The 21,548-nt window shown below is 35.9% G+C and overlaps 2 protein-coding genes across 2 annotated transcripts in view; one reads left to right on the forward strand and one right to left on the reverse strand.

Moving 5' to 3' along the window:
• Positions 1 to 2,116, reverse strand: part of LOC134806413 (kinesin-like protein Klp61F) — a 38,766-nt gene extending 36,650 nt beyond the window's left edge. The window contains exons 1-2 of the mRNA XM_063779683.1: positions 1,901 to 2,116; positions 182 to 329 (exon numbers count right to left, since the gene is read on the reverse strand). Of these exons, the coding sequence (XP_063635753.1) occupies positions 182 to 329; positions 1,901 to 1,965 (213 nt within the window). The 5' untranslated portion in view covers positions 1,966 to 2,116. The remainder of the gene's footprint in view (positions 1 to 181; positions 330 to 1,900) is intronic.
• A 10,502-nt stretch (positions 2,117 to 12,618) lies between these two features.
• LOC134806581 (NGFI-A-binding protein homolog) overlaps positions 12,619 to 21,548 on the forward strand; it is a 43,291-nt gene continuing 34,361 nt past the window's right edge. Inside the window, exon 1 of the mRNA XM_063779892.1 lies at positions 12,619 to 12,804. Within this exon, the coding sequence (XP_063635962.1) occupies positions 12,693 to 12,804 (112 nt within the window). The 5' untranslated portion in view covers positions 12,619 to 12,692. The remainder of the gene's footprint in view (positions 12,805 to 21,548) is intronic.

Genomic DNA, 21,548 nt, shown 5'->3' on the forward strand with positions numbered 1-21,548 from the left:
AATTGCAGTTTGGCGAGGAATATAATGTTTATAAAAGTGTTGTGTACTTTATGATAAATAAATTAAAAAAAAAAAAGTATCTTGTTTCTTGCTTGTAAGACTTGAGCATGTGGAAGAAGCAAAGAACACTGCTCAAGACGGAGTCCTAGTTTTGTTAAAATTTTCAAAAGCAGAAGCTTACCTGTTTAGTATTAGGTCCAAAGGCACGGTCAAATGTGAACTTCTTAGTGAGCGTGGTCTGCTGTGACTGACGCACCACCACCTCACGCCCGTTCACTACTTCTATCACTCCGAGGGACTTTATGTCTCGCTCTCTCTGGTTAAGAGGTCTGTAATTGTAATAGAAACAAATAATAGGTTAAAAAACTTTAATCTGGCTTACTTCTAAGTATTGAAATTTTTCTAGAAAAGTTGAATATACAGTGAAACCAGCAAACTTTCCTTAGGTGCCTAACTGCAAAAATCCTCTGTCAGGAGCACCACTCATACTGAGTGATTTTTTTTCTTTATTTTTAAACATTTTCATATTGTTAGCCGACCTTTCTGCTTAGTACAAAATTAAACATGTAAATATTATTATTATTTGTCCCACTGATGGGCACTGTCCCAATTTCTCCACTGATCACTATTCAGTGCTGGGTTTGGCCACTCCTTCAAGAAGGGTCTAGTTCATCCCTCCATCGCCAGCAGGATCTGCCACTGCCAGATCTCAGATACATTGAATAAATACATGACTTTAATTTAAATGAAATTATTTTTAACCCATAGCAACATAAAAATAAGAACTAGTAAACAGTTACGGTTTAATTTTAAACCACAAATGCTTACTTGCCAGAAAAAATTTAATAAAGTGGCTCCACTCAACTAAATCACTGACTTATACTCGACTAAATTTTTGGTGTTCACACATTTGAGTTTAAGAGAACGGTAGAAGGTAGCACTAAAATGATCAGTACTCAACAAAATTACTAGTCCAAACAAGGCTTTAGATAAATTTATGTGGACCAAAACCTGGCTTTTATGCTCTCACAGGTTTTCTTGAACCTGAGTTTGAGGTTTTATACATTGAAAACCTTCTTGTGCAAGAAAATACTAGTTTACCAACACACACTTTTACACAATCCTTTGATTTTTCAAATATTTGATATAAAATTGTGTGAGCTGATGTGAGGCAGAAGTAACCATAAGAAGTTACCATCTCACTCTAGCATATAGCAAAGCAGGACTAAAATACTACTGTTTAGGAGCCTCTTATCAGATGGCTTGGTTTACAGAAATATTTAGTTATTACTGGGTTCAAATGTACTAAATGTTGATAAAAACTAGGAAAATATTGTGTAGTTTGTCATACTTAAATGGCAGAGGATGTACACATGTGCAAGTATAGTAAGAATGGTCTGAATACAACGATATTGACAGGATTAGCTATCAATGGTGGTAGACATTGCATGGAAATAGGAAAAATAGACACTGTAATGTTAACATAACTAGATAACAATGGTGTATATTTCAATTTTGATATTCGTGAATGAATGTAGTAATTCTGAGTTAGGACTCAGTTAAATAAATGCGTAAAATTCATTGGCATTGCATGATGAAAATTTATCACTCTGACTCATACTGGCATATTTAACTACATTATCTAGCTTTTGTAGTGGTGATAAACAGACAAACGCCTCATTGAAATGTATTATTACAAACTATAATACCGAAAAGTACAAAGAAAAACGTCTTTTATTACACCCTAAAATACCATTCAAAACAATAACTAAAAAGGTCAAAACATGGTGAATATACGAGTTAAATATAAAAAAAGAATCCGTAATCATAATAACACGTTAGAAATAAGGCTAGAATGTTGTAATTATGGAGATAAATAGATGAAATTACACAACTTTACCTTAGTCTAACAAACACTTGGATGTTCTGGTTTTTATCCCTCCGAGAGCCTTTTTCCGACGTCATCTTGGCACTACACACATAAAATATTTCACACTGTGTTTGTTACACTCAATGGTTCAAAAATTCCTGGACAATTCCCTAAAATAAAATAAAATGCGTCAAAATCCCAATTTATCGTCAAGGGAATCCGTTGAACGGAGTCGTTCAAACAAAATTCAAATTTCGGTTTGGATATAATTGCCATATCAAAAAAATACATAAGGCTTGCTATAAATGATATCAACGAACAAATAAAGATGAAGAAATAAATCTCAAATAGGTTATATTAATATTGATATTTGTAGAAAAATATTTAAATGCAAATAGTTTCTACGGACTATCGTACAATTAACAGTCGTTTTTGCTGAGAAAATTAAAATAATTTTATGAAGAAACCAGTTTAGCCAACATTACGCACATAAAATAAAAAAGAGTTTCGTGAATGGGAAGTTTTAAGTAGTACGTTTCGTTTTACGCATATTTTTATAAAATGCGTAAATATATCATTAAAAAAAGATAATAAAATTGTGTTATAATGGTAAGCAAATATAAAAGAAGCATTTCATTACATTTAACAACACTGAAATAGGAATGGCAGTGTCAATAAAAAGTTATTACCAAGAAAACTAAACGCCAATGTCATAAAAAGTATTTAGTATCAGTTTAAACAATATATACAGTTTTCTTTATTGGAATAGTACATTGTGCAACATGGGGCGTAAGTTGAATATTGCAAACGAGAGTAAGTTAAATCGCGACGGCTTGCCGGAGCGATTTATAGACTCGAGTTTGCAATATTATTACGCCCCGAGTTACATACAATGTTTTTCATCACACTTGCGATACAAAAATTAAGTATAAAGACAAAAAACTGTTAATTATGGCACTAGAAACTTCATAACTCCCTAGGGAGAACGCTTTTTCTATAACTCCCGCTAAACCTGCGTGCAATTCCACATTTACTGAGCGAGTGTGATGAAAATTGGATTTTAATCCATGAGCTTTGTAATTAGTACGGTACCACCAAATAAGGTAACCAATAATCTTTTGGATTTATTTCTACAACTTACAATAAATCACTTCTAGAAACCGGACTTAAACGTGTTGGGTGACCCCATATTTTTTGTAAGTTGGTAGCTTTCTCGCGGTCTGAAACACTCGTGCAACTTTTTAATACTTTCAAGCAGCTATTAAACTTTTTGCTACCGCCCTTAACGATTATATTTTCTTGTGTAAAAGAGGCAGCCTTATTAATTGAGCAGCAATCGAACCCGGTACTTGGTGTAGTGTAGTATGTACCTCGCTCCTCAATTTCTATAGCCATTTCATTTATCTACTTTAAGGATGACTCACGTTCAACCGGGCCGTGTCCGGGCCGGAGCGACGCATCGTTTTCTGTGGAAAGCATCACGTGATCGTCTGTCATGTTATAGAGAAGTAAGCGCCGGAAGCTCCGGCCCGGACACGGCCCGGTCTAACGTGAGTCATCAATGTAGGTACCTAACCCAATCGCTAAATTAAGTAGTTATGTGTAGCATTCAGTTTTAAAGAAAGGACACTTAGCACAAAAAACCCCGTTTGTTCCTATCTCTACCGTTCGTGCGTAATTATATTGCTGTCCCGCTCATAATAACAGCGGTCAAGCTGTGCAAGCAGGATAGCAATATACGCGTGCGATAGATATAGAAACAGACGGGTCAATGTACGAAATTCCTCGTGCTACGCATCCTTTCTTTAGTCGGTACTTAAGTAGAATAGCAGTCTAATAAAACATGGTATTCTCTTCCCAGAGTGACACAAGCCTACGTCACAATAACATTGCCACTTTATATAGCGCTAAGTATCGCATATTATTATATAGCGCTGTCGCACGATGACGTAGGCTTGTGTCAGTCACGTGGTCGGAAGAGAGTACCAGGCGGAGTATATTATTATACCATGGTAGAATAGATAGTTAACCCCGATTCAAGAACAGAATAGAACTAGGAGTTGGTTCATCATTCGAATTTTTATGTATGTACAAAGTACCTACAGTCTACACTACAATTTTTTCTATGAAAGGAAAAAAATGGAAAAAAAATTACGCTTCGCTTTGAGGTTCGATGGTTAAATTGTTTTTTACAGTCGATTAAGTTTTTGTATTTTTTTCCAAATGGTGGAGCCGTGGGTACATTTATTCAGTTGGAGGTCTACAGCTCACAAAGCCACTAGTCACATTCCATATAAAATGACCTATAGGTATTAAGGCTAATTTATGTTTTATGGTCATTTATTTTTTCTTCTTAGATTTGAATAAAATTTAGCTGGTTTGAGGAGCACATTCTGGGCGGAAAAAATACGGAATCACACCTTGTCCCAAAAATAAAAGTACCTACTATTCGGTAGAGTTGCGAAAATATCATAAGCTTTCGTAACTTCAATAGTACATTACGATACGAGTGCGAAAAATAGTTTCGCAACGAGTAGCGATAAATTAAAAATCGACACGAGTTGCGAATTGCCTATCCGCACATGTACCGTACAGTCACCTGCAATAATATGTTACTCTTCGAATAAGGCCCATAAAATATGTGACACGATCTTATGGCTCTACAAATAAGATTACCTATGTCAGATATTTTTGCGGCCTTCATTGTGTTTATGTAACATTATTGAAGGTACAACGTTTTATAGTAGGTTCCTTATTAGGCCCTTTAAGTTTTCGACATAGTTACGTAATGTGCTAATTATTGCACTAGTGCGGTAAAGTAGCAATGTTGCCGTTAATAAGTAGATATGTATTATAATAGGTAATTATAGACGGTCAAGCAAATCTTGTCAGTAAAAAAAGGCGCGAAATTCAAATTTTCTATGCGACGACCTCCCTTCGCGTCTACATTTTTCAAATTTGCCGCCTTTTTCTACTGACAAGATCTGCTTGACCAAGTATATGTATTCGTATGTACCTAACTCTCATACAGCTATTTATAATACTTACCTTGTAACTTTTATTAGAACTTCGTTTACCGTTATTGGAAAACCTCTTATTGGAAATTAAGCTCTACTAATTACTTCAATGATTATAATGGGAATGTCTATTAATAACCATCACTAATTGTTTGTTTTTGTTTATATGAATGTAACTATGTTTATATTTTTTTATGTTTTTGATAAATAAAACAAAACATAAGTCTAATGAAAAAAGTTAGGTCAATGATTTCCAGTTAAATAGATACTTACTACAAAGTGTTATTATGTCATAGTTTTGTAGATATTTGACATTAATGATGACTATTGATGACATTGCCACACTTTGTCAGAGTAGTCCTACTCTATCTTTCACTATAATCATTGCAGTCCTTAAGTACTTACGTCCCTAATGCGGATTCCCTTTTTATAATGCGAAGCAGCACGTATTAAAATGATAATTACATCTACTTAAGGTGACGAGTCCAGTGTAAAAGTACAGCATGCAACGCGTTTAGCGTGAGCGTGACACATATCGGCAGGTCCACTTAGTGCTATTCTAATAAGACCATTTGCTTAAGAAGTCAAAGAAAAAGCTCTTATTAGCGGCAAAGTGGAATAAGAATACGTACTCACTCGGAAGATTCCGGATTTCTTTTTACACGTTGTCCAACAAGAAAAATAAAACTGGATTTAAAATGAGCAACGTCATTATACGGAGCGTTTTTGCGGCTGGCAACACTCATTACACCGTTTCCTCCCGCGCTTTCTTGAAGAAAATTAAAAGAATGCCATTAATTCTATCCATACGTCGCAGCGTTTTTGCAGCGCGCGGCAATGGTAGGTTTTTGTCTGTGGTAGCGTTCCCAGACTCCGGCCCGCAAAAACCAGCCTCGCAGCGAACGCGGGAATTTAGTATAAAAACATTAACCCCGCTCAATAACTGGCGACGCCGATGAAATACTATGAGTTCCTTTAAGTTTTTACAGCGCAGAGCTTTTTCAGCGCGACACCATTTGCATCGGACGCCGCGGTCGCCATCTTTGCGAGTAGTTTTTCCCGCGCGCGCCGAATGCGTTCCCGAAATTGCCGTTTGGTAAAAACTATCTGATTAAATTCTTGTTTCGAGAATGGGCGTTTATGTATAATGATGTTTTTTCGGAGCAGATGCTTTGGGACTGAAATCGTAAAATATTTATGTCTATTGCGTTGCGGTTAAGGATGTTTAGTTTTTGCTTTGAATTTTAAAATGGGCTGTTTTTCGTCTTTAATGGTATCTTAGTAATAGAGTGTTAGGTATTAGGTGCTTAATGTTCCAGAGTGTTTCCTACAAATTTACACTCTCCATGGTGAACATGACTTAAGTGAACTGAAAAACGTCGACAACTTTAGCCATAGCACCAAGTACAAAACCGCGGAAAACCATTTTGATTTATTTCGACTCAAATTATTGATTAAAAATAAGAAAAAATAGCATCCCCAGTTTTACTGGATGTCAGTTTTGTGACGGTTAACGGAAACTTAAATTTTTCGGTCAATTTTTTTCCTTTACCCTTCGAAACGACTAGAATTTATGTTAATTTTTTTTAACATTTACTTGCATTTACGTAGTACGTATGTATTTACTTACGTACCTATAACAGTTTGAAAGCTTATCCCGACTAGGGTTGCCATATGGAAGGATTAAATGTCCTGATAAAAATCCGAAATCACCCTAAAAATCCGGACATTTCTTGTAACAGAGATTTGGCGTAGCTTTAAAGACGCCTCGGCGGCGGCGCGCTGCTTTCTGCTGTGTACTGTATCGTGGATCTACCTTTCCCTTTCCCTCCGCCCGACCCGCATCGCATTCGTTACGCACTATATCACGTAAACATATTTTTTATAAGGTCATTCCTAAAAATCCGGAGACTTGCCAAGTCCGGCCGCAATCCGGACAAAGGGTCAAAAATCCGGACTTGTCCGGACAAATCCGGACGTATGGCAACCCTAAGCCCGACCGTAATGTCCGTTATGAGCTCTTTAATTATGAACCAATCCATTCATTCTTATAAAAATTCTCATATTTTTGTATGGGGATCGAAATTTACCATTTCCAAAAGGAAACCTTCCTTTATTTCCCATGTTTATCCTGAGATTTCCGAGAACTTTTACTAACTTTTTTTTAACTTTCCGAAACTTGCACATCTGTAGGCACAAATCTGACTCATAAATTTAAAGTCAACACTTAAATAAAACAGATTTCATATGTCAATTTTATATAAAGTCATTCTCATTAATAAATGGAAGTAGAGCACATACTGGTTGCATTACGCGAAAAGCGTGGGACCGTCGTTGTCAACACAGTGCACTGACTACGGGTAAACCTTATTGTAACGGGGTAAGGTCTATCAACGGTCAAATACATATTGGCTGATTTTTATTTTGTAGTATTTATTTTTTCTTCTGGATTTGATAATAGAGTTCCCTATTATGTATGGCGAAAATATCTTTCTTTACCTACAATATGGTCCTATTTTCCCGCACTAGTGCGTAAAATAGCACTTTTCGTGCGATGTCAAAAGTTTAAAGGGCCATATGTACTGTAAAACGTTGTACGATACACGTGCGAATAGGTAATTCGCAACTCGTGTCGATTTAAAACACTCCCTTCGGTCGTGTTTTAATTTATCGCCACTCGTTTCGAATTTCCTCTTTTCCGCACTTGTATCGTAAATCAATTTTCGAAAATCAACGTAATTCGGCCAAATTCACTATTCGGGGCATCTCTAGTAAAAACCCTTTATTACAATGTCAAAACTAGGTAAACAATACAAATCATTAACATAACATGCAGTCAAGTAGAGTTTAATTATTACATACATTATAAGATTTATAAGTTTCTTTAACAATGAATTTAAAGTCACTATATTAAATCTTATTATGAAGATTATACTAAACTTATTCGAAATCCTGAATGTTGAATACGCCGTATAATAAAGGCGAATTCGAGGTACGTATTTTTGCCAATCCTTATATTCAATGAAAATAACTGTAACAATGATAACGGGGTTTATTAATATGATAGTCACACATTGGAATACCGCCGCTTTTCTGTTGTTATATTATCTCCGCTTTGAACTTAAATCCTAGGGTAAGTAAATAAGTTAAAATGCAACAGAGACTAAACTTTTTAAAACCTTTCGCAACCACGCGATTCCAGCAGTTTCCTGCCTTTTTCTCGACTCTAACTCGACTTGTCATGAAGTTGTCAACTCGCGACGATTTCCTATCTATATGCGTTAAAAAATGTGTACAAAACCAGCACGGTGGCAGGTAGCTGGCAGGTAGGTTGATGAAAATCGTATTTTTAATGAATCGCGCTGTGAGTGGCGAGCGGGAGAAAATAGGCGGGCGAGAGAGCCCCACTTGCGGGGCTAGAGAGCGAGCGGAGAGGTTGGACGAGATTGAAGATTTAAAAGCGATTTATTTTACAAATACAAAAACAAAATAAAAAATTATTTATTTCTTTAAAAATACACATGGCCATGATTTAAGGGATGGAGCCCGGTAAGCAAAGAATTGCCGCTATTGGGAGGCACCGCTCTTCCCTAGGTTAACAACAAATAACAAGCTATCTATTTATTTAAAACATAATAAATACCTAAAAATATAATTTCTGAAACTAAAACTAATTAATTTGGAACTGTCATAATTATACAATTCACGAAAGTAGATATATGCCGACGATGCCCTAAAGATGTAACGGTCACGTCACACCGTTTTGTCGAATCGGGCCCTTGTTACCTAGACCAAAGAAAATGCATACTTTCTTATATTTCCTTGCTCGGACCTGATCTTAGTGTAGGATGCAAAAGTAAAGATCTTCTTGCCCGGCCCGGTTATCGCATGAGTAGGTACCAACGATGCTGCGCAAACAACTATGAGGCTCGTAGTACCAGCATGCTGGAAAATACTGGCAGATAATTATGCAAACCTTTTCGTTTCCAGGCTACATCAGACATATTATATCTATTCTATACTTACCTAATATCTGCTATATCTTCACAAACGACAAACATGTACAAATAGTATCGGGGTAGCAGTTCTTTTACTTACCACTGGTTAAATTCGGTGAATGGAACAATCGTCAATAATTTAAAAAATTTTCACCATGTAAAATGATTCATAACAAATTAACAATGTATTTAATAGCATTTTAAGTATCATGGCGTTTAACGTACTTATCTTTATTAGCGTAACTACGAAATGCTTTTTAAATGGTATACTTACGATTAAGCATAACTAGACAAGTAGACACATACACATGCATAAACCTAAGAAATAAGCCAGTCGGTAGCTCAGCCGTAGTCGCTTCCGCTCATCACCCCGCTCGTTCTGAAGCCCAAGTTTTTCTGCAAATAATATCCGTCGAGTAAGGCGCTGCCGGTTTTTCCGCGGTGAAAGGTTGCAGGTAGCTGGAACTATGCTGTATGTTTGTATGATGACCAACGGTACCAGTTGTGTGGGAAAATCTAACGTTGGTTTTTTTGAGAAATCGCGTAAAAACCGGCTGGAGATTGTGGACGATTATCTACTATGATGTCTGGATAATCATTCTGTGTATATATATGGCTTTCTTAGACAATGTCAGACAGTAGAAAGTAGAAGTTTGACACGAATATGAAATTCAGCTCAGAGGGCCTACCAAAATTAAAAACTGCGTCGAATCTTAAAGCAGTAGACTCAAAGGACTCGAGTCTTCACTTTGGGAGCGCAAATAGGATTTGTCCTTTCAAAACTATTAGCTTAGCACCCCTGCCTAAATTTTTATAAGCAGGGGTGCTAAGCTGATAGTTTTGCTGACTGTACTTACAATTGGAGTTAAAAGCTTGTGACCTGTCCTGTAGGCGTACTGCATACGCATTTCATAATTTAACCCTTTACCTACGGGTGTCAACCAGAGTTGCCAGTAAGGCAACACCGCTGCAGTACGGGTGTCAACTATAGTTGATCTAAGTAATGGTCGCGTTCAACATTTTTTAAAACAAAACGAGACCTTGTGGCTTGGTAATAGCGGTCACATTATGCACTGTGATTAGTATAGATACAAAGAAAAAAATATCATAATATTTCGGTAGATGGCTCTGATATAAACATAATTTTAAAATTACCGCTTTTTTGCTGGCAACTGGAGTTGACACCCGTACTGCAGAGGTGCTAATAATTGAATTCAATATGGCGGACAATAGTGTTGTTTTCAAATTTCATCAACTTGTTGTCGATATGAGAGTACGGTGTGGGAGTGTTTGGAGTGTTATTTTTACCGTTTTTGGTTAAAATATTGGAATTTAACATGTTATGAAATCATTATTAGGTACTATTGTACCTAATAATAATTTCACCACAATCATAACTTGTTAAATTTCAGTTTTACATTTACTAGGTTATCGATATATCGACAAATGCGTCGATAGACGCACATCACTATTTTCCATAAGTGGCAAATTGTTTTAGTGCAACGTTTTTTGTGATTGATATTTATGCATTATTTTCATAATTATAGTTATTTAAGTGTTTATTTGTGTTAAGTATATTATAAACTAATGTTCTTAAACGTAAACTTGTGAAATCCGCGAGTAGTAACTTAAAAATCTTCAATTTCTTAGTGACTGGTATATTGCTTGATAGCAGAAAAGATAGTGAATATTATTACTCCAAGTGATTATTTATTGATTAAACACATTATACTTATTGTGTGTGTGAAATTTCAAGTGTGTAGCTGTAATACTTCAAAAGTTACAAGTAAGTGAAATTATGCCTAACCGCTGACTCTCGCCAAAACATGCCCGTATTGGGCGGTGACGGAGCGATTCAATAGCCCGTAGGTAAAGGGTTAAATATCTACCTACCTATGGAATTTCAAATTAAGTTTTGTACACAAAGAAATTGAGCGGTTTTACGATATACTAGAGAGATAATAGACGTAACGATGCATTCCAGTAATCTTGTTTAAAAAAAACCGGGCAAGTGCGAGTCGGACTCGCGCACCAAGGGTTCCGTACCATAATGCAAAAAAAACGGAAAAAAATGCAAAAAAAAAACGGTCACCCATCCAAGTACTGACCACGCCCGACGTTGCTTAACTTTGGTCAAAAATCACGTTTGTTGTATGGGAGCCCCATTGAAATCTTTATTTTATTCTGTTTTTAGTATTTTTTGTTATAGCGGCAACAGAAATACATCATCTGTGAAAATTTCAACTGTCTAGCTATCACGGTTCGTGAGATACAGCCTGGTGACAGACAGATGGACGGACGGACGGTCGGACGGACGGACGGACGGACGGACAGCGAAGTCTTAGTAATAGGGACCCGTTTTACCCTTTGGGTACGGAACCCTAAAAACTGTTTTAGCACGAACATGGTCCTTCGAACCGGACATATTATTCACGAATTGAATTGAATTTAATTTAGTATTAACTTTAATTGTATACTGAGCAATACTGTCAATAAGCTACATTATTATCTAGAATTCTAGATCCAAAATAGACTAGATGAACCCTAAATGATTACACATTGCAAAAAATGCTCCAATTTAAGTCTATGCTCAACCACGACCCACACCGTTTAGGCCATAGCGCAAAAACTCGATCGATTCGTGCCCAAATCAAATTAAAAATGATAATCACTAAAGCTTAATTCAACTGAGAGCTTTCCTGGAACTTAAAAAAGCTATAAAATGGACGCCGCCAACGGTATCCGATAATCTACAAAAACTATGTTTCGAACTAAACGGGTTTGCTCAAACACGCCAATTTTAAAAATGAAAGTTTTTTATTGAATTTTTCTTCGTTGGTAAATTGCATATTATTATAAAATACCTACTTTTTGAGGTCAGTTATGGATTATGGACCTACATGGTTCTCTTATTTATTTACAAAAGAAATTTGCGATACGTAGTACGTGTGTGGGTACTACGTATCGCATATCATAAGAATGAACTTTAAATACCGATTTCCTTTTTCGCCTATGAATACAGCTCTTATTGAGGTTAAATTTAATGACTTCATAATGATTTTTATTGGGGTTAATTAAGTTTTCGACATTAATTTATATCATTAATCATTAATATGTAAATGAAACAAATACAAGTAGAGTACATGTATCTTATCTAATCTCTAACTAATTAAATAATATGTATAACTAATAAACCTTTGTTTCATGAATAAAATACATATAGGTATTAGATATAATTTTCTGAGTAGGTAAACCGTAGAATTCATTTCGTCTTCAGATGATAAAGTTTTGATTAACTTTCACGAACCTTTATGTACCAAAATTCTTAAAAATGACGCTTCTAGGTACAACCATATTATTTAATATCACATCTCAACTTAAAACGATCAATAACAAGACAGATTTCAACCGAAATTTAACCCTTTCACATAACGCACACACACAAGTACGTTTTTTATGTAAACGCGAGGGCAAGGAAAGCGTCAGCCACGTGGGGGGGTGCCGTGGGGTGCTGGGCGGGGCAGCTGCATAGGGCTCCAAACGTCAGTCGCGGCGCGCGCGTCACTCGGCCACGACTACTAACTTGTAGCCCGCCGAAATACGCGCCAAAACCGCGCTTTCGAACTGTCAAATCCAATTTGAACAGATCGCGAATGAACGAAATTAAAATTAAAAACATTAATTTCGAACCATAAACAATAAAAAAATAAATATATTTAATATAAATAAATTTTGTGGCAGTGTTTTTCTGCCAGTTTTAGATTATGTAATTTATTTTTTCTGTGTTTTTGAATTGTCGTTTAGTTGATGTGTGCGAGCGAGAGGGAGATGGAGAGCCCGGGCGAGGAAGCGGGACGGAGCGCCGCCCCCGCGACGAACGGGTCCAATAAGATCATCGGTCGCAACGTGAATGGAACCAGTAAGTCACATGCAACTTAAAAACTTTTCTCATAACTCATAATTTATTAATAGCATTCCGTAGTGAACTAATTTATATTCTGGCATTACAAATTGTAGAATGTAAATGTAAAGTACCTATGAATTTGTAATTTGGCAAAAAACCTAGGTGGTAAATGGTGATGGTGATCGTATCTAGGCATTCAACTGGTCATGAGCCTAGCCTGAACTTCATATAGGTCTTATTTCTTAGGTTCTCTTGTTAATGAACGAATGTTCTATAATTGATGTTTTATATAAATATATAATTCCACTAACTGCAAAGCTGCCTCGACGTAGCGTTCTGGGAAATTATGAGGATATTTTTTTATTTGGAATCATAGCTTTTATTTTAAGATACTAATATGAAAACATTTATTTACATACAATATATATACAGTGGTACTACTAAACGAAATTAATAACTAGCTTACATCTAAAATAGGCCCTTGAGGCATTGTACCAAGGATGCTGGCGGCATTTCCTCGCTGTATCGCAATGCTGATACGTTGTGCGAGGTAGCCGCCAGCTCTTCGGTCACCAGTTACGTCAACCAGACGCTTCGCGATTTCTGCGAACAACTTATGCGCGCTGGGACCCCATGGACCTAGAGTTTCAACACCAGATACTAATTAAATGTTACAAATGAAATATCTAGACAATCATAAACATTAACATATATTTTTATTTTAATCACAAATATAAGGTTCCACTGTAGTTATATACCTATCCTGAATAATTTATAGCTAAGAAGTTACAAATTACCCATAGAGAAACAATAAAACAAAGTTATTGTTGATTAATGTGATCTGGGTTTGCTTTTCTGAATTATTTTATTTATTTTTAACATATTTTTAATTAGTATCAAATAACTCTTAATTTTAATCGTTATCTACATTATTTTTGCTGATTGCAAAGTACCTACCTACCTATTTCATTTATTTCTTAAATTAACTGATCGCTTTGTAAAAAAGTAGGTGCTTTCCGTAAATGATAATAAATAAGGCAGTCATTTTCTTTTGTTTCACATCATCTAGACCTTGCTAACTCTGCATTTGCATTTGCAATGACAGTGTGGCAATGTCAAATTTCTATGAAAATATGAAGTTTATAATGTCACTATGATCTATTCAAGTCTGTGCAAAATTAGCTTAAATGGACTAAAAGTGGGCGTTTTCTAAAACACCTAAATATTGAAAACCTGCTTCGTTCAAATCTGGACATTCTTGGGCTCATTCTACTTAGAATTTCCACACGCATTCTCCATTTTTACCCGACTACGGCAACGCAAAAGGAGGGTTTTGTACCATTAAAAAATATGTCCCAAAATGTTCATTCCATTACGTCGTTTTAGTGTGATTTTTTTTCTCTTGTAGCTATATTGTGCATGACGTAGTGGAAAGTACAATTTACATACAATTTTGGGACATTTTTTAAGTATATGCTAGTGATTTCGAGTTGAAAGAACCCAAAACACCAGGATCTGTGGGAATCAGGTTTTCAATACCTATTTATTTTAGAAAACGCTCAAGTACCTATCCGTGGGTTATTTGGAAATAACATACATACATAAAGGTACGTTTGTAGGCGACACGCCGTCTAAGCTAATAAAAATTCCTTCCCCTCATTAAGAATATATAACTTTTTTCACTTGATAAAAAGTGGATTCTACGAAAAGTCAGGCGCTGGGAATCGAAGCCGCACACCGGTAATTTGCGTTTTTCTGCCGCTTTGTCTTGGCGCGCTTTTTGCGTGCCCCCTCGGGCTTAATGCTTTCCACGATGGATGCAGCAGTCTTGATCGTTGAGGTTTGTTAATTTTGTGATACGTTTATATGCATCTCATTGTCATTTCAAAAATGTTTAATATGTTGTTCGGGTTAATAATGAAGTACTACGCAAATTAAAAATAACAAAAATAAGTTATTGACCGACTACCTAAATTATTATGGCTTACTATTAACCGGGCAACTAAAATATTAAACAGGAACTTTCATTGGGCATATAATAATATAATTTGGCTGTGCATTAATATTTTAGCGCCAAAAAATATATATTAGCCTCAAATATAAGCATCATATTATTAAAAAAACTGGCAGCAAAATCAAGCCACCCAAAAAAATTATAGGGAACTTAAAGTGATAGATTGGCGACTAAAATAATACATTGGCAACTAATACTGTAAAGCGATCATAAAATTTAGTTGTCATCTAGTTGTTCACACCTAAGTAATCAACTATAGTCATAACTGAGCATGTCGTTTCAGCTAGGTAGTATTTTAACACGAAAGCAGTTAAATTTAATGAATATTGGTCACTTTTTACACAAAACACCTCAAATTAATTTACCAATACGTAATGGTCAGTATACTTGTCGAAATTTCTAATCATGAAACGCCTAATGGCCATTATACCATTAGATATTTAAATTTTTAAATACTAATTTCAATAGTTACCACTGTGTTCTGCTAGAGTCAACAGATAGGTGCGACGACGAGCAAAGCGAGGAGGAGCGTGTTAGGTTGACCGTGTAATGACCAACCAAAATATTATAAAAGAACTTCATTTTTGAATTAATAGATAGCCGTTTTCTTTTTAAAATGTCCTTCATAAATGATCTCCAATATAATAATTCAGTTGCCAAATAAATACTTGGTACCTGTCTAAAAATAATCAAAAGCTGTAACGGCATTAAAATACAACTCATATTGGTATATTTTAAGGCTCCATTTTTGTTGCCAAACTATTAATTTTAGTACCCATTTCTATTTTTTTAAACTACCCAAATTCGATTAATTAGTGGACCGGTTAAATACGTGCCAATTATTATTATCTAAGTCAGTGGTCGGCAACCTTTTAGCAGCCAAGGGCCACATAGTAGTTAAGGAAGTTGCGCGGGCCGCACTTTATTAATATGTATGACTTTATCACACATTGTTGTTTGACAATATTATATACAAAATAGCCAGGGGGGCTCGCGGGCCGCAAGTGCGAGGCCGCCTGTTGGTGACCACTGATCTAAGTCATGTCCATTTGAGACGAACCTAGTCAAGTTGTAGGTACGATAAAGTCTCCCAAATCATTCAGCAGCAGGACTAAAGAAAAAGGTAAACAAATATCCAAATAAAATTTACCAAAAATGAAACACTCATTTTAAATTTATTTTGATATATTTTATTTAACATTACTCAAATATCGAAACATCTTTGTAGCGTTTTAAAAATATAATGTCGCCTGGTTAACCACAAGTTTTCTTTATGTAACAAGGCTCTATTTTATCCATAGATAGTCTCTATTGCATTATCATGAAGCTACAAAGATAGACAAAACACATAATCCTAAATTATCTCGCTCATAGCTCAACGTTTTTATCCATAAAAATGTAATAATCCAGCCCGGCGAGGATCAAAACCAGTCCCGGCTGCGACAAAAACAAAAACCCGCCACTCTATGTTGTCTGTGGTCGGAAAAACCGTGGAAAACGCGGAAAAACTGCGCTCTCATTGTACGCCGCAAAAACCGGCCGTCTTGGGAAATCTAGTAATGAAAACTGGCTTTAGAATGGGACATATAAAATATAGAATGCTATATGTCTTTATGTTAAAGTAACGGTGTAGGTATAGTTACGTCAGTTACGTGTTATTCACGTAAACTTACGTATTCAGGATATCCTAAATGACGACCATAAAACGAAAGATATACTCTGGAAAGCCAACTTTGACAGTAGAAAAGCGCCAAATTCAAAATTTGTGTGGGAAATCGATCCTTAGCGCCTGATATTTTTCAAATTAATTACCGGACACAGCAACCAGGGTGACCCAGGTGATTGATTTTGGTTATTTAGAAGATACAAGATGCGTCAACTTATTAGATCATGATTTGAATCCTTACGATAAAGGTACCATGGATAGGATCATGATTTGAATCCTTACGATAAACCTACTGAAGGTTTTCATTTTCCTTTTATAGTCGCTTTCCTTTTATAGTCATTTTTCTTTTATAGTTGCTTTCTGAGACAGCCTGTATTGTATAGCGTCAAAATGCCTTTTTTAATATACTGTAGGTATTTTTTAACAATTTATTTAACTAAATGATTCTAAACTTATTGAAAGCTCTATCTATAATCTTAATTAAGTACGCTTTTCCTTCTTCTAAGAATTTAAACTACTTAAGTAGGTATATTAAGTGCCTAATAACTTTAACATATTTAATTGTGCTTTATTTTGCTTTTTATCAAAGATGTAACGCGTTGGCTTCGGATCTGCGTACGTCTCTCAACCCCCAACTGTCTGGACCAGTCTTGTACCATGTAGTACTTACAGGAAACACCTACAACTCATACAATCTAACATTAAAACTGAAAACAAAGAAAATTCTTCAAGAGAGTTTTTGAAGTCCCTGCGGTTTTGAAACAAAAACCTACTTTCCGTATAAGCTGCTGATGAAGCCTTTTAGGCACGTCATACAGCACCGTATTTAAGTATATTTTTGCATAAACAACCCATTAACAGTCGGTAAGTATAAAAAGACCATTTAGAACGCAAAAACATAACTGTGACATAATTAAGTCGAGCACGAGCTACTAAGTATTAAGTTCCTGGAAAGGGTACGAGACAGTGGTATTACGAGATCAGATAATATATAGATACATTCCAAAAAGCGCGTATTTGCTTTAAATACTCGTTTATCTTGGCTTCTAACCTATGTAAGCAATATGTAAGTAGCCAAACGTAAAATAGAGACCTGTTGAAATTTGATGGGTTTCGCCTGAGTTTGATAACTTTGATAAAGGACCCTGACCGAATATTCAGTCACATTTTTAATTTTTTTACGAACCGACCGAGGTTTGTCGCCACAATTTAGACCAACATACAAATAGGTATCAAACCAAATTATCGTTATCGTAAAAAAATATCGTCAGTGAAACCTCACATAAGTCATTTTGTTTCGAATGTTTATTCAGTTACCTGCTTACTTAGAAAAGTTATTTGTATTAAATACATTTCTGTTTTAACACTTTTAACAATACCTGTAAATACCGTAATGCAGTTGCGAGTTTTCGAACCGGATATGTATGATGGAAACTGGATTTTTCTTTTGGCACCGGCATGCCATACACAACCACCTTTTTACAGCCGAAATGCAATATAAAATGAAACATGCACATAATTAAATTCCCCTTAAATGCATATTCTCTTGAAAAAACTAATTCTTAAGCCGCAACATGTGCAATCTACATATTATGGAGATTCGCGCCAATTTTTACACAACCTCAGCATAATATCATAATAAACCTACTTATATTATACATAGTTTAAGAATGTGAGCTATATTCTTGATGTACGGCCTCGGAAGCCCTTCCTGTTTTCTTTTTAAAAATGCGGCTGTATGCAGGAAACACATGCGAGATGCTATGGAATTAAAAATAAATGTAAGGTGTTTTTTAAAGTCGACAACGCTCGCTCGGAGTAATTGAAATTAAAAATCGGCCAAGAGCATGTCGGGCCATCCTCAGTGTAGGGTTTCGTAGTTACCTTTCTGACAAAATAGGCCAAACGGGGGCTATTAGTAAGTATCATAGGTACTCCTTACCTTTGCAGCGCTTTGTAAATTACGTCTTTTTACTAAGAAAAGAAGATTTTTTCCAATAACTCACAAACGACTAGACCTATCATGTTCGCTATAGTTTTCATTGAAAGTATTTATTAAGCTCTTGTTTCTCAATTTTTTGCATATTTTTTGGACCCGTGGTCAAAAGTTAGAGGGGGGGGGGAACACATATTTTTTTTCTTTCGGAGCGCATATTTCCGAAAATATTAACTATATCACAAAATTGGTTTTAGGAGACCCTTATTCGTTTTGAAAGAACGATACCCCACTATCGGGACTAGGGCATGCTCCCAGGAATTCCCGGTTCTCATATTCCCGGGAATTCCCGGGAATTTTATAGTGTCAAAAGAACCGGTACTGAAGACCCGGTACCGGTACTTCCCGGTTCTCATCATATGACTATTTATTCCCGTTTCAATAGTAGTAATGTTTTAGTACTTTAGCTCGGGACATTATATAATATTTAATAATGGTGCTATGAAACAGGGGACCCAAATAACCCGACAAACTAACCTAGTAAAGTAGGCATTCATGCAGGCAGGCCGTGCCGTCATAGGTAGTGCTGAGTGCATCGACTACGCTACGGCCGTGTGGCTCGGCCCAGGCGGAGGCAAAGTGCGCCGGTTAATTCGTAAAATAGGTTGGAACGCCAATTAAGTGTTTGTTTATAATAAAATAAGTCATGTATATTTCTTGTGCAATTATTTATATGAAAATAAGTCATTCATAAAGATTGTACGCTGACACAAACAATTTCTTAAAAGTAATCAAAAGATGCCTTGAGAACCGGGAAGAACCGGGAATCCCGGTTCCGGCCATGCCCAGAACCGGGAAATGAAATTCTTGGTACCGGGACCGGTACTGCATGCCCTAATCGGGACAAAGCAAAAAAAAAAACTGTTTATATGGGAGGTATCCTAAAAATAATTTTTTTGTACTTTTTATTATACCGTTCTGTCGCAATGCATGATTTATGTATCCATGCCAAATTGCAGCTTTCTAGCACTAACGATCACGGAGCAAAGCCTCGGACAGACAGACAGACACACCTGGCGAAACTATAAGGGTTTCTAGGTGACTCCGAAACCCTAAAAAGTAAAAATATTGCAAGCATGTATGATTGTATAAAACAGTTTTTCTTGCATTATAATGACAAGAACCGCAACGTTATACCTATTTATGCTGTTTATTTATATCTTCGCCGGCCATCTGCAAGCATGCTGAAGATATCTTTATCGAAATAACGAGCGAGAGCAAAAAACCTGCAGCCTAAAAATAAAAGCTATACTTAATCATCCAGACGTGCCGGAAAAACACTACAAAAGTAGTAAACCATCGAATTATATCATTTTGGTAGCGAAATAAATATGGCGACGATCGCTAGCGCTTATTATAAATAATTAATGATTCCACCCGCTCTTATGCACGATAAAATGCCATTACGGTTTTCATTGGGTCCACGCAAAAAACCAAAAACCGCCGTCGGCCGAGCGCGCCCAAAAAAATGCCTTTAAAAGCGCGCGGGCATCGCTGAAATTCCCGCGGTTTCTTACGGTCAGTCATTTGACTCTACCATTAACTCAAGAATTAAACTGAAAAAAACAACGGGCCCGATAAAGGTATATCGTTTTTGTGACATAAATAAAGGGAATATGGAAAGGGCGCAAAGCCAGCCACCGCCGCGGCTTAATGGCGTCAACACGATAAATATTGCACTCATGAAAATTCAAGACGAGACGAGACGAACTAAAAACAAGTTCGGCTCATCCGACATTATCAACGCAGCGTGCAATAATTATTTATGGAGTTCATAATTTCAGGATTTTTAGTGAGCGATAATGATGGCCGAGAAATGTTCTTTACATTGGTTCTCTAGTTATGTTACTTCCTAACCAATTTTGATAATTTCAGTTACATCTTAGAAATAGCTAGGCATACTTAATTTAATTTAGTAAGTACTTTATACATAGTCTACTCGACAAACTGAAAACGGTGACAAATAGAGATACTATTCCTAAAAACACGTGTGATACCTTATTGGATTCGGAATGATGTATGGAAAAAAGTTAACGAAACTATAAAGTTATAGACAAAAAAGGCGGAAAAATATTGGCTAAAAATTTATTTTTTCACCAATATCTCAAAAAGTATTAATATTTAAGAAATCAAAATAAAATATTATTAAAGAAGAGGAAATATCCTGCATGAAATTTTGTACTTGCAGAACTATATCTCCATTATTTATACTTTTTTTTTCAACGCTGAACACAGCCCTCATTTTCAGGAAACGCGCGTGGCGTGAAAAAGCGAGTACGCAACATTATGTAAATATGTGACGTTCCACGGGAAAAGGTACCTTATGAGGGTTTCTAGTTTCGGAGATATGAAATGTTTTGTAAAGAGGTGAAAAAATGCTCAATTTTTTTTTATTGTGTGATCTGAAACCTTAATGCGTAACGTTTGTTTACCTGTTTTTATTTTTGTTATAAGTTAGTTATAAGCCTAGTAATGTCGTCTCAGAGTTTAGTAGAAAAGGTACCTTATGGAAAAAAGATTGAAAATTCCCAAAAAAACTAGTCAATACGGGAAAAGAAGTTTGGTAGAGAACTGTATTAGCATTCTGCAAAACTAATTTGATAATTTCAGTTCTGGTTGGGGCGCCTCGCAAATACTATAACCGTACATCGACCGACATCACAAATCCAAGTAGCCTGCTATTATACCAAAGTTACTCTCGTCAAGTCTTTCTTAACTAGAATAATCTTCATTTGGTTTGGTCGCATGCAGTAAATCAGCCATTGGTTGGTGCTGAAAAATGCCAATACCCGACGCATTACCTTATGGAATATCTGAGGTCATTGAACCTCAATGCCGCTTATCTTCAATAGCAACCGAAATATATTATTGATAAGAAATAGACGATTTATACCATCTGAACCCCAAAATATTATTAGTTTATCCTAACTGTTCCATCATCATCATGCCTCATCATGTAACTTAATCACAAGGTACCTTTTCATTACATACAAATTATTGGTCTTTTTTAAGATTATTATGACGAAGAACTAATTAAATTTGGGGCAGTTTAATGTAAATTAATATTTTCTATTCATAAAAGA

The sequence above is a fragment of the Cydia splendana genome, chromosome 1 (assembly GCF_910591565.1).
Source record: "Cydia splendana chromosome 1, ilCydSple1.2, whole genome shotgun sequence".
In the NCBI taxonomy this organism is placed as follows: domain Eukaryota; kingdom Metazoa; phylum Arthropoda; class Insecta; order Lepidoptera; family Tortricidae; genus Cydia; species Cydia splendana.